This window comes from Pinus tabuliformis, chromosome X (genome assembly GCF_031772625.1).
Source record: "Pinus tabuliformis cultivar Carrire ecotype Pingquan chromosome X, CPIR1, whole genome shotgun sequence".
In the NCBI taxonomy this organism is placed as follows: Eukaryota; Viridiplantae; Streptophyta; class Pinopsida; order Pinales; family Pinaceae; genus Pinus; species Pinus tabuliformis.
The window spans coordinates 364,037,936-364,051,717 of NC_142308.1; the positions used below are offsets into that span (position 1 = coordinate 364,037,936).

At 38.7% G+C, this 13,782-nt stretch overlaps 1 protein-coding gene across 2 annotated transcripts in view; it reads left to right on the top strand.

The window, feature by feature from the left end:
* The first annotated feature begins 7,961 nt into the window (after positions 1-7,961).
* The window catches only part of LOC149140012 (mediator of RNA polymerase II transcription subunit 11), a 95,735-nt gene continuing 89,914 nt past the window's right edge, over positions 7,962-13,782 (top strand). Inside the window, exons 1-2 of one of the 2 annotated variants that reach the window (XM_089448969.1) lie at positions 7,962-8,269; positions 8,350-8,466. In XM_089448969.1, the coding sequence (XP_089305095.1) occupies positions 8,171-8,269; positions 8,350-8,466 (216 nt within the window). In that variant the 5' untranslated portion in view covers positions 7,962-8,170. The remainder of the gene's footprint in view (positions 8,270-8,349; positions 8,467-13,782) is intronic. The other variant, XM_089448968.1, reaches the window with a different exon arrangement.

A 13,782-nucleotide genomic window follows, 5' to 3' on the forward strand; every position in this document is an offset into this window, starting at 1 on the left:
ACCTTATATTAGCACATTATCAAGAGGGCGGATAACAAACCCAGGGGAAATGGTTGGCAGGGACAGGAGGGATCCACATACCTTGAGTCGATTATGAGTATCAAATACCCATCTTTTGGTTGCATTCAGGGATTATCTACTTGGCACACATGGCTTCCAGCGATCATCAACGCTACATAGTGAAGGCACAGGGCATATTAGCATGCATCAGATTAACCCACGATATATGAAGCCTATATATTGATCACATGCAGGGACTAGAGATGAGGCATGGATGGATTCCTGTAGTTGTCAGAGCTATGTTGCAACAACTCCCACTAGGGGATGCAGAGATTCTTTTGATTGATAGATCACTCTATCTCGTGATGGTCGGAGTCATGGTAGAGAGTGGTCTAGTTCACTCTAAGATTGGCTCATGGGGGTACACAATGGCCTTCATCGGATGGCGAGGCATGCTTTCTTTGTGGTTGCATTGGTTCAAAGTTAGATTTAGATGGGTAGACTTTGGCGTCATGGAGATGTTAGGGTAGGATGTGTCTCGCCTCTATCAATATTCCACCATCAAGTTCTTGGAGAGGAGGATACAATGTACGCACGGTGGGCAGTCAGCTAGGGCCAAAGTGGTGCAACGACAACATGGTGGCACCCTTCTATGGCTAGCATGGGACCCAAATATCAGAGTACTAGACAACTCAGCAACCATTAGGGGTTAGTTGGCTGCAACAGGGGGAGGTCACTCAGGTCTTCCTTTGGGCTTTAGCGAGTCACTGATGGCGTGGGGGGCTTTTGGTATTTATACCAAACATGATAGTGAGTGAAGCGAGGGGAGCTTCAGGTGGGACAAGATGGATTGAGATCCTGGTATTGAGGGATTCTTTCATGTCAGGACAATGCAAGGACCTAGGATGACTCAATATCATGTTTGGGACCCCGGTATTACTGATGGTGATAGGGGTAATCAACATACAGAGGAGGCACTTATTCAGGCATTGGTGGAGGATAAGTGATTTTTGGTGCATTAGAGGAACTTGCCAGATGAGGATACCACCTGGGAGGGTGAACACATACGTGAGCATCTGGTGTTGAAGTTGGTTGGCGAAAAACAACATTTGGGAGGGGAGGACTGTAATGTCCCTTCCAAAATTAAATTGTTATAGGTTTATTTATTCTACAATTTCGATACTTTTGGAGGCCATGGGACCCATGTGATTTTTGGAAAATACTTGGGAAGGAAAAAGGGGTCGAAATGTTTAGTTGGCATAGTGTGGGGGCCACCCACATGAGGAAATACGCACCAACTTAGAGGTAAGTTCAAATGACTAAGGAGGGAAAGACAAATTGCTAGTTGGAGGGGGCCCACATTAGAAAAGAGGCCCACGAATTATAAATAGAGGAGGCTCAACCTCATTTGGTATCTTTTGACATATCGAACTCAATCTTAGTTGCTTGAGCTACTTAACTAGGTTACCATGCTGTTTAGCACACGAGTGTCTCCGAGTAGAGATCTCAACCCTTGCTTTGGTGGACTTCAAGTGCCAGCCCTAGAAGGGAGTTCTCTTCATCTATGTTTGTAGCAACAATAGGGAGACAAGTTACAACAACTGTATGTTGAGTACCAGCAGCAGGTGGAGTAACAATAATGCAGGGATTGCACATTCATAGTGTGAGGAACTCGGGGAAGTTGGGGAGACAGGAGCACCCTTCATCATTTTCAGGAGTATACAGGGCAACTACAAACAAGAGGGCCTATCCTACATGCAATTCTCATTTCATCACATGTAAGATTGCATCATCTCCTCCATGACTGCGCAGTCATTGGAGTGAGACTCTTTGGGGCAACACCATCCGAGGGAGTTTGGAGTTGGATGGATGGGAGATCATTTGGAGGGACATTTGAGGAGGATTGCTGGAGTTGGGAGAGCAGAGATTGACATGATCATTCACAACAATAGAATTCGAAATTGGAGGAGGGCCAAATTATGAAGGGTCAATTTTTGAAGGTTGGAACCAAGGGAAACTCTTTCTGGGTTTTGGGCAAGGATCACACTCCTAATTTTATAGAATTTTCTGGGTAGATCTAAGGGGTAAAACAAGGGTCCCAACTCAGCAAGCAACTAGAGGAGCTAAAGGAAATTTGGGCCAAAATTCCGAGGTCAACATTTGGCCAATTCCTTCATGGGTTATTCTAGGTATTTGGTGGAGAGGCCTGGGGTTAATTTCCCATAATTTTCTGAGCACCGAAGGTGGGTTTTCTAGCAACATCTTTGTAATAGACAACACAATTTCACAAGGGCAGTGCTGGGCATCATTGCGACAATTATTTGTGCCATTTGGGCTTGACATATTACCACCTAGGCTTGATCACGCTTGCCATTGAGGCAAGCCCAGGTGAACCACTTCCACATTATTGTACTTTTCTCCTAGATTATAATAAAATGGCTCAGCTGTTGGTTATTCCTGGACTTTTTATGGGTGTGCACTAAATGTTTCAATTTTATTGTGTTGTTTTTATTGTTTGCTTTGCATAACACTTTTTTGCCTAGTTTGGAACATTACACACAACACATTCAAGCTCAAATATTTGGACGGGAGGCTTGAAACCCTACCCGTGAATGGACTAAATCTAAAGCATTATTTTTAATAACAACTACAGATTATTGTTCATGTACATATTGTTTTGATTCTTTTCTTTGTTTGTTTGTTTTGTGTTGTCAGTTCTAGGTGTCATGTCTTTTATGTTCTGTTGCGTTGGTCATTGTACATAAATAAGACATGTGTGTGAAAGTGCATGACCCAAGGACTTTGTAGTGCAATAAAAGAGGAATGTGACAACTTCAACGCTTGGCTATCTGTTTATTCTCCTTCTTTGTTTAGGAAAAATCCATAGGTTGAGTTCAGGACAAATGGAAATTATGATTCGTTTAATAGGAGAACCTATTAGACTCATTCTTATGCTAATGTTTAAAACACTCCACTTGGTATATGTCTACTTGAATGTTAACACTTGTCCAATCTAGTAGAGAAGGGATAAGGGGAAAATCTAAAGCGATCAAACCTAAATCAGAGGTCTTCAAATACTTATCTAAAGGGGAAACCTCCTCTACTCTCAATAATTTGGGATCCTTCTTTCGCCCGTAAAAAATAATAATAAGTGTCAATGCATAATTATACTAAATAAATAAATAAAGGGTGAAAGAAGAGAAAGGCTTCCTACGCAGGGAGGTGAAGCAAGTGACTTCACCGGGGTACTATCTCGGCTCACTGGCAGCGAAGCAATGTTTGTTCTGCTAAAGTGACTCCATCAAGGTACTATCCAGGCCTACTAGCAGTAAAGCAACACCAAATATGAAAAATCATACTCTGAATATCATAAACTTGTCGCGCACATTACCCTTCTCAAATCGAAACGATTGTGATATGGTGTATCTTTATGTGTGTTCAATCAAGTAGAGAAAAGTAAAATGTTATGTGTAAAGATGAGTAAAAAAGGGGAACTTGAGGTAATCAATATTTCCTAAAGGTATAACCCTTAGCTAAAAGTTATTCCCAGAGAGAGAAGCTAAAGTCCACCTAGTGTATCACCAAGTGTTGTCGTTGCTACAACACCCTCCAAAATTTCGCTACATTTGAATTTTGGAGCCTACGTCATTGTTGTATCGAGTGTCACCTTGGTCTTCAAGTGTCGTTTTGTGTTGATTCATATGTTTTGAGTGTTCTTAAGTGTCGTCACATTGATTTGAATATCCTTATATGCATTTCATGGTCACAACACCTTTCTTGTTGTAAAACAACACTTTTGGGGCATAGTTGCACACACTTCACTGTTTATGTTCGGGGAATGTGCATAAAGTGTATTGATGTATATTCATTGTTGGTTATGCTTGTCTAAGTTTCTGCGATGAGTTAGTATGTGTCACACTTGGTTTTATGTTCATAACTCATCTTGACAAATCATCCACACTTAGACTAATTTCGGTTGAAAAGTGAACCCATTAAGGCCAAGAGCGCATGAGCGCACTTTGAAGCCTTTATGAGAGACACTCCGTTGTTCATAAGTGCGCTCTATGCCCTCCGTGAGAGTTGAGTGCACTCTGAAAGCACGAGTCCACTTCGTTGTTTCGAATTGTGCCCTCTAAGAATGACTAAGTCTTCCTAAAGCACACTCCTTCTACTTGAAGAAGTGCACCCTCCTTGAGCGCACTCCTTAGACTCGAAGAAGTGTGCCCTCCTTGAGCATACTCCTTCGGCTTGAAGAATTGCACCCTCCTTGAGCACATTTTCGCATCCTAAAGACTAATCTCAACCCTTCAACCTTCCCCTGTGTGCCATGCGCCCTCCTTGAGCCCTCTTGAGAACATGAGCACACCCCGAACACATGAAGCTCCAACCTTCAGCCTTTGAGAGTGCGCCCTGTGCCCTCCTTCTCTCCCTTGAGTGCATATCACACATGGGAAGCCCAAAGCTTTTGCCTTCATCCTTCAGACCTGCGACATGTGCCCTACCTTGACTGGTTTGCTTTTTAGGGCGCATGAGAGCATCTCGAAGCCTCAAAGCTCCTCATCCTATGTCCTTTAGCCTTTTAGAGTGCACCTTTGCAACCTATAGGTTCCTTTACTATTTTAGGTGCACCGAAAAGGCATGAAGAGTAAAATTTGCATAAAAAACATGGTAGAGTAGGAGATTTTCAGACTGATGGCTTCTTGTCATGAGTGATTGCAGAAAAAGGTATTCTAGGAACCTCATGGTAAACACACACAAGGAAGATCGAGCAAAGTGGATAAACAAAGGAAGCATGAGAAGAACCAGGAACTCACTTGAAATTTGATGATCAAAGTACCATGAAGACTCCAAAATTGAAGACCCTTCGGAGGGTGGAAGCATCATGAGCAGATGATGATGAAAGGTCACTCCTAAAGTTATAAATAGATCCTCATTTCACATGTAAGGGAATTTTAACCTTGGTTTCTCCCATAAGGCGTAAGAGAGATAAGTTAGTACTTTTGGGGAGCAAGTAGTGGCTCCAACGTTCCACTATTGGAGCAAGTGATGTTCATTATATTCATGCATATTTGGACTTTTACTTAATATTTGAAGCCTTGATGGCCAACACGTTTTCATACATGGATTATGGATGTTTGTAAGACTATTATGTGAATGTTCATGGTTCATGTTTGCTTTCACCAATACTAAGGTAGTTGAACTATTTCAGTTATTTTAGTGCTTATTCTATTGAGAATGTGTTGTAATGGTTATAACATTCGTCGCATTCGTGTGGACTATTCTGCTGGATGTTAGACGAAACATTCTTGTTTGTGTGTGTCTTTATTAGGGTGGTACTATTACCTCTCTCTTAGAAGCTCACTTTCTTTCCCCTTTGCGGTAGAAGAACCTTGATGCACTTGGAACTGAACATTCATTAGGCACACTAGCTTGCTTTTCAAAGGCATATATGTGATTATCTCTCTTGTTGACAACTAAAGCCAAGGAAAATATTTAAGTAGATGGAAACCAAGCTATATTCCGGATGGGGCTCCTATCCCAAACTGTGTGAGGTCTAGTTGGGACTGCATATCGGGGAAATCCCCTTGAATGTTGGCAGGTCCAACACTGTCAACAATTGGTTAATTTTGTTTGAAAATAGAGGATTAATGTTTTAGTATTAGGGAAGAGATATTTCCTACAATTCAATTCAAGCACTCATAATTATAGAGAGGGAGAGATTCGAGGAGACCAATACAGACAATAGATTGGTTGTGGAGCACATTGAAGCAGAGCAAAGGAGGTATTCACCCTATAATTATTGAGTTTGTCACATAAGTATAAGTTATAATTGAGGACTTTGTAATCTATAAGTTGCCTTGAAAATATTAGAGTTGAGTAATCCATTTTGAGTTGGAGTTTTCCCATACTAGGTTTCTCCAATATAAATATATGTGTGTGATTGCTTGCATGATTGTGTCTTGAATAAACAATTATAGTCATTGGCAATGTAAAAAACAAAAAAAACAAGAACTAAATAATTAACATAGAATCTGTGTTGGCGAAACATGGGGAATACTACATAGAGAGAAGCATGGAGAATATGATGACTAATTGCATTATAGAAATTCCAGAGCCACACCAACTTAAACAAAGCTATTACATATCAAAACCTAGAGAGGGCCATTCACATTTTTTTAAAGAAGTGTGTATATGCCCAATTACTTAGATGTGATGCATGTATTTTTAGTTATTTTTTTTTTTCATGAAATACACTTATTGGGGAAGCTTATTGAGCACTTCCCCCCATTTCAATGACAACATGTAGGGGTAAACCAAATTCTATAGAAACTTGGGGCTTTGTTAACAATATGCTTGATAAGAGCTAAGTGTGCCATTTGTGGGAATTGAATCTAAGTAGGGAGAATAACACTCTCTTCTCAAAAACCACATAGGCTAAAACCAATTGACGAATGCAATGTATGTATATTGAAAGCTTCACCAAACAAGAAGTTCATTTTTTTTTTTGACAATAAACTTCTTATTACAATTGCAACAGTAATATACCCTTCACCATTTATGGAATATTAAAATAGAATAAGATTGGCTCACAACGCTCTTAAAAGATTCCTTAAGATGATAAGTTTGTAAATAACAATATTTATTTTGGTAAATTTGCATGGGTATTGCATCTTGTCCCAATTGCATGAAACAACCCACTTACACAAGCCAAACAATCCATAATAGGGGAAACATGCATCTTCAAGATGCAATGTTAGTATATTATTTGGATACAATGTATGTATATTTAAACGTCTTTTCTAATATTTTTTGACAAAATGCTTCCTATTATCACCTTGTGGCAATTGTTCCCTTCTCCATCTCAGGATCATTACAATGGAATGTGGTTGACTTACACTACTCTAACGAGATCTCTTGAATTGAGAAACCATAGGTAGGGATATCAATTATGCCAAATTTCCTTAGGACTTGCATCAAGATGCAATGCATGTATATTATTTAGATACAATGTGTACATATTTACAAGTTCGTTAGAGAAGAAGTCCTAATATTTTAGACTCAATGATGTGATTAATCTGAAAGACAATCTCTTTATCAATATGGATCACAAAAGTCTAAGATCTAACAAAATGCTTCCTATTATCACCTTGTGGCAACCATGCCCTTCTCCATTATAGGAGTATTACAATGTAATATAGCCAACTTACAATGCTCTAAAAAGATCTCTTGAATTGAGAATCCATAGGTGGGGATATCTAATTGTCAAATTTTCCCATCATTTGCACTAGGTTTCAATTGCATGAACTAATCTACATGTATGGGTGAGAGAAGCCTATAAGGGGTGAAATGTGTTTATGAAAATTTTGAACATTCTTGCTTTACGAACCAAAAAATGACAAGGTAATCTGCAAAGGACTAAGAATGTCTAAAGAATATTTGAACTTTAAACTTTAACATTGTGAGAGAAATTGAATTTTTAACATTGATGGGTTATGTACCACAAGCTCCTTACCAACTAACATGAGACCCTTTTTTTTGAAACTGGTAAAACCTATCATAACTCAATTGTCAATTAGGCAACCATAACTTATTGTTATTCACAAATGTGAGCTAACTGATTAACATTATTCAAGAAAAACACATGAAATGACACCTTGATGGCCTGTAAAAGACATAATCCCACTCCTTTGGATATTGAACCATTAACCTATTTCCTTATATTTAAAAAAACAATTAAAAACAACTTTAAATCTCTTTCGGGATCTTAAAGATAATTTTAATTAAATAAATCCACACTAAAACCAATATACTATGACTCCAATAAACCCAATATCCTATAACTCCAATATATAAATTCCAATATCATCTAACCCTAGTTCTATACATGAAACTAGATATTAATTGCAATTTAAGGCCTCGTCCAAGTGAAACTAGCCTTAGACCTCATTAAAGACATGCAATTATTACTTTTCTATACGAAGGTTAATATTTTTTAATGAGCGGACAATTCAAGGGTTCAATTTTTTGAATGCGCGGAGAATTAAGGGTTCAAATTTTTGAATGCGGAGAGAATTTAAGGGTTCTCCGATGCCTCAAGGGTTCAATTTTTTTTGAATGCGAGGAGGATTAAGGGTTCTCTGATCACAAACGTTTGAGTAGTTTTGAGCATATGGCAATGGCAAGCCCAATGGGTACCGCGTCAAATCCCATTAGCACCACCGCAGCTGCGCAGTCTACATCGTTGCAGCGCCTCTATCACGTCGAGAAGGTAGCCACTAAATTCACTAAAGTTTTGGCAGCCCGGCTGTATGTATCGGAATAATGGGAATCTTTCTGATTTGTTTGCAGAGGATAGTCCATGCTCTGGAGCTATCTGGAAATGTAATGGAGGAATTTGCAAATGCCTCAGGTCCCAGGTTGGACGCTGTTAATAATCAATGCCGTGAGTTCATGCAGTCCATCAAGGTACACCTTTCTTTGGAATTTTTAACACACGCAGTCCCTGCCAGTTTACTTTATGAAAAAATCACATTCGAAAGTATTTATGCAAAAATCATGTTTCCTCACAAAAATATATATCAATCACCAACAAGCTTTATTTTTGGTCAAACCCTTTTCACTTAAGAGGGTGCAATTCCTTACAATACTAGCTCTACAATAATACAATGACATTAAACAACAAAGTCATCAATGATGGTTATTTATTCCATCAAAGTTACTCAAGTGCAATCGCTAGAGTCCAAAGACTGCATTAGCACAGTGGCCATCATTAACAACACCTGCGCATTAACAGAAAACTAGTGTCACACTTCTGCATTAACATGCAACTAGTGTTTATTATTTATATTCAAACTCACACCATAACGAGGCGATGTCAACCACATTGTTAAGGAACCCGGGTCTTCATCACGGAAGGTCCTCCAACGTACCACCAGACCATAGCCCGGTGGACTAATTGAGAACAGACCCTAGATTCAGTAAAATTGTGTTCTACCTTCGTCTAAGCACTTTAGTGCAAAGGAATTATTATGTGAATTGTAGTGAAAGGAAAGGATAAGAGATTTTAAAGTTTTCGAAACTCTTCCGAGATGCCAAATGCAGTGTATAGAGTATTGTATATCACTTTATTTATCTTATATTTTCTCTTACTTAGACATTTAGCTTCTAGCTAAATACAAAGATCTTTCTCTTTTTGTTTTGTTTTGTTTTAAGCATTGATCGAGGAGTTGCATTTGCAATCATCCTATATATTTACATCGGTTGTACTGTTTAGTCCCATTGACTTATTTTTTGTTGGTTTTCTAGTAGCAAACAAGAGGAGCAATTTTCAAATTGACAACTACTTCCAATGTTTGACTTTGTTAGAGCATTCCAATCATTAAGCAGTTATACTTGAAAATTTCAACCATAAACTTCAGTGGAGCAATAGATCACAATAAGACAATGAAACAAGAGACACCAAAATTTCTTGGGACAAAATCCCACAAGGGGGAAAACCCTGTAATCTTTCCTTATGAGGGAGAGTTCAATTCATCAATTGTACATCAGAATATTCCAGTCAAAATCCTTATCTTTGACCTCAATAATTTCCAAGTCAAAACCAGTCAAAAGAGAGAGAAAAAGTCAACAAATTGATCATAGTCAAAGTTTGCACAAGAGGGCCGAATTTCGGCTTGAGGTTGCTGGTCAAAAGGGCTGAAATTCGGCTTGCAATTCCACAGTCAAACTTTGGTCGAACTGCAATTGTTGACCTATGGTCAACTATCGGTCAATGCCCACAAACAAAGATAGAATCTCGGTCAAAGTACAATCAACAAATCTCAATTTCGGCCTTCAATCCTTCATTCAACGACTTAGTCAAACAACAGAAGTTTGGTAAAGAAAACACTGGTCAATAGAAGTCAAAGCTCGTTGGTCAATGCAAAGATAATCCTTCTTCTTCCTCCTCGCACATGTGAACAAATTTTCTTGATTGGTCGAATGAATAAGATGTGATGATGATGCCAAATGAGGTCAACGGATGCCAATATATATGTGAGTCAAGAGGTGGGTTTTGACCTTGGGGTCAAACCCCTTCAATTGGTGGGGTTGACTTGTCCATTCGAGGCCAACTTGGACAACAAGAAAATAAATCGTTTCTCCTTTGAATTTGATAATGAAAATACTGATCGCAACTACCATTTTTCAACACTCCCTCTTAGTGAGAGAGGTGCTTTTCATTCTCTCTCAATATCAATCTCCCTTACAAATCCATTGGTCTCTCGACGATAACCTAAGGGAGAGATCATAAAATCAAATGTACAAGTTGAAATATGTAACTAGGTTTGGTCTTCATAATGACATATGTAATCATGATTTTATATATTTAATAAAAAGAGAAAAATAAATTTATTATTGTTGTTCTTGAGGCATGAGTTTCATGCTTAAGAAAAATTTATTTTTTAGGTCAAGCACCCATTGAGTGCTTCTAGGCCAATTGAGTCATTCTCATGTATTGAAGACCCATTTGGGCATGCTACATAGTGTAAAAGGAATTTATTTGAGTCAAAGTTGAGTCAAAAGACCCTCCAAGACCTTGTCATGGTGAAAGCAACAAGTCGACCTTCAAAAGAGCAAGTCGACATATTTAGAAGGACAAGTCGGCCTTATTGAGGTCTCAAGAAGACCTATATATATGAGTACTTGGCCTCCTTCAAGAACACACTCACCCAAGCATCAAGAAGTTCGATCAAGCTAGAAGAAGAAGCCTAATACCTAGTGAAGTAAAGGAAGGAAGGGCAAAGCACTTTTTGGGACTGTTTTTGGGCTATATTCCTTAACACTTGTGAAGGTTAGAGCAACATATCGCAACAACAAGTACCGAATTGCAATCATTCCAAGGGAGCTGAATTTTGGGTCAAAGAAAGTCTCTCTAGCAAGCTGAGTTAATAAGGAGAAAGATTCATCTCAAGTGAAGGAGAAATTAGGACAAAATCATTCTCTCACACGTGTCACCTAGGGTTTATGCAGAAGAAACTGTTGGAGATTGAAATTGCAGAAGAATTTGCTGGGAGGTCGAAATTGTAGAAGAATCTGCTAGGGGGTTGAAGTTGTAGAGGTTGCTGAGGTCAAAGTTGCTGGAAGGAACACTCATCAAGGAGGAAAGGTTTGACTTGGTCTTGGAGGGGTCTTGGTCAAGGTCATAGGTCTTGTGATTCGTCAATTAAAGTTCTATAAGAAGAGAAGAATTCTTGTGGGTTTTCCTCTCAAGTTGGAGAGGTTTTGGCCCTAGCTGATCGCCTATATCATGTGTCCTCTTGTCTTATTATTCTTTATGATTTTGTAGTTGTTTGATGAAAATAACACAAAATATAATCAAGTTGAAAAATAAGCTAATTTTCACAAGTAGTTATCAAAGTAAGAGAAATCACCTAATAATCTAGCTGCCTCTAGATTTCTCAACATGGTTTCAGAGCTAAGGTAACAAGGCAATGAAAGGCAACTTAAAGAAGGATACAGAAGGGCTGAAGCACAAGAAGATCATCTGGGAAACATCAAAGGCATCAATCATCAACAAGGACTAACCCTCTCGTCATATTGAAGAAATTAATTAAGGAGCATCAAAGAAGACCTCAAAACCCTAGCTCATTCAAAGAAAGGGTTTTTAATTGAGGCATTTTTGGGAAGCTTACACATTGAACAATCTTCATCACAAAGGAAAGAAGACCACAAGGACCCGACATCCACTCAATCAAAGAAAGACCCTACATTTGAAGCACCTTGGCAAAGCCACCACATTCTACTCTATAATCTGAAGAAGCAAGAAGAGGCGTTGTCATCATCATCAAGGAATCAAGGTGATCTCCCTCTCTTTGAGCCAAGGATCACTTTTGAAGGAAGACATCTTCTAGTACCAACATCATCATCAAAATCAAGAAGGCATCAAGTTGAAGATATCATCGTCAAGGAGTATCTTCACTTAACGAGTAAGTATCTTTATTTCTATGTTTGAATCTATCAAAATGACTTCATTTTGCAAGGAGAGCAACAAATTGGTTGGGTCATCATATTTCCTTGCATGGAAAAAGATGACAGATTTGCTCCTCATAGAAAATGAAGTTGTTGGACATGTTAAGGGTTCAATCACCAAGCCTCCAAAGTAAGAAGACCAAGCTCTAGCTAAGTATATGAAAGGGTAAATAAGGGCTCAAACGATCCTTATAGAATCCGTCAAGGATCCCATCATACCTTATGTGTCAAAGTTGGAGACATCAAAAGAAATCTACGAGAAGTTAGTAGAATTATTCTCCACAAGCACTACTAGAGAAGTCATGTCTTTGAGAACTGAACTATATAAGATGATGGCATCAAAGGAAGAAGGGATAGCCTCATATATTATGAGGGTGTCAGAAATAAGAGACCAAATGCAAGAGTTGGGGGAAATGATGTCTAATAAAGAAATGACCACGGTGGTGCTCAATGCACTACCTGATGAATGCGGCAACTTTGTAACAAGCATCCATGGAAAGTGTTGAGAAATCTAGGGCATGGATAGTTAAAAGATTTCTCTGCTTGATAATTGCTTGTGATATACTTTTATTTCTTAGCTTATAGTGTTTTCTTCATTATGTTTTTATTGTGTTCTTTTCATCAAGACAATTACCAATATGTACAATAAAAGACAAGTGACACAGTATGTAGGCTTGTCAGCCAGGGCCAAAACCTCTCACCTCTTGAGAGGAAAAACCGATCAAAATTATTCTTCTAGATCTTCAATTTATGAGTACCAAGACCATGACAAAGACCCTTGACTCTAGTATCCTCCCATGAACCTTGTGACTAACCTTGATGCTCTGCCTCTTCCCTTTCTTGACTTTCTTCTTGATCTCGAATTGCTCCCCTCGGCTCCTTCTAGAGAAACTCAGTCTCTATCCTTCTCACTGCTTCTTCTCTGCTTCTCCTAGAGAATCCTGGTCTCTATAATCTTGATCTCTAGCTCGGTCACCCGAAACAACTATCCCAAAAGAATCCTTCCTTCGTTGACCTAGAGGAAACTTCTCCTTCTCTATACCCAGAAGAAACTCTTCTTCGCTTGCCCAGAAGAAACTCTCGTTCGATTGCCCAAAAGAAACTCTCCTTTGCTTGCCCAGAAGAAACTCTCCTTCGTAATGTCCAGAAGAATGCTTCTTATCACTTCTTCGCACTTCTTCTTTGTGGCCTCTTCTTCGTACTTCTTCTTCACTGGATGCTTGTTGAGTTGCTTTTCTCTAAGTGAGGCCGAGTGTGGCTATATATACACCTCAACACATGTTCTTTAGGCCAACATGATCACTATTTGTTAGGTCGACTTCTTCTAGCAAGTTCTTCCCTTGTTGTAGGCCGACTTGAAGAGGATAAGTGACAAGGTCTTGGAGGATACTTTACATAGACAAGTTTGACCTTTTACAAAGTGTAACATGAATTCATTACATGACAATGACTCTAATATTTTATGACTAGATGACAAATAATTCCTAAAGACTCTCAATGGGAGTCTTGACTCAAAAATAAAATCTCTTGCTCATGAAATCCATGAAGCAAGCAATACAATAATTTTATTTTTCTTCTTTACATCTCATTACATAAAATCATAGTTACATGTCATTATGAAGATCGAACCTAGTTACACTTTTCAACACTCCCTCTTAACTAGGGAGGTATTCATAATGGTACTTGGTCATTCTCAATTTGAAGAATTTCTCATTAGAAGAATTTAGATTGGTAACTCATTTGTATAACGTCATATCAACCAACACTGTCACA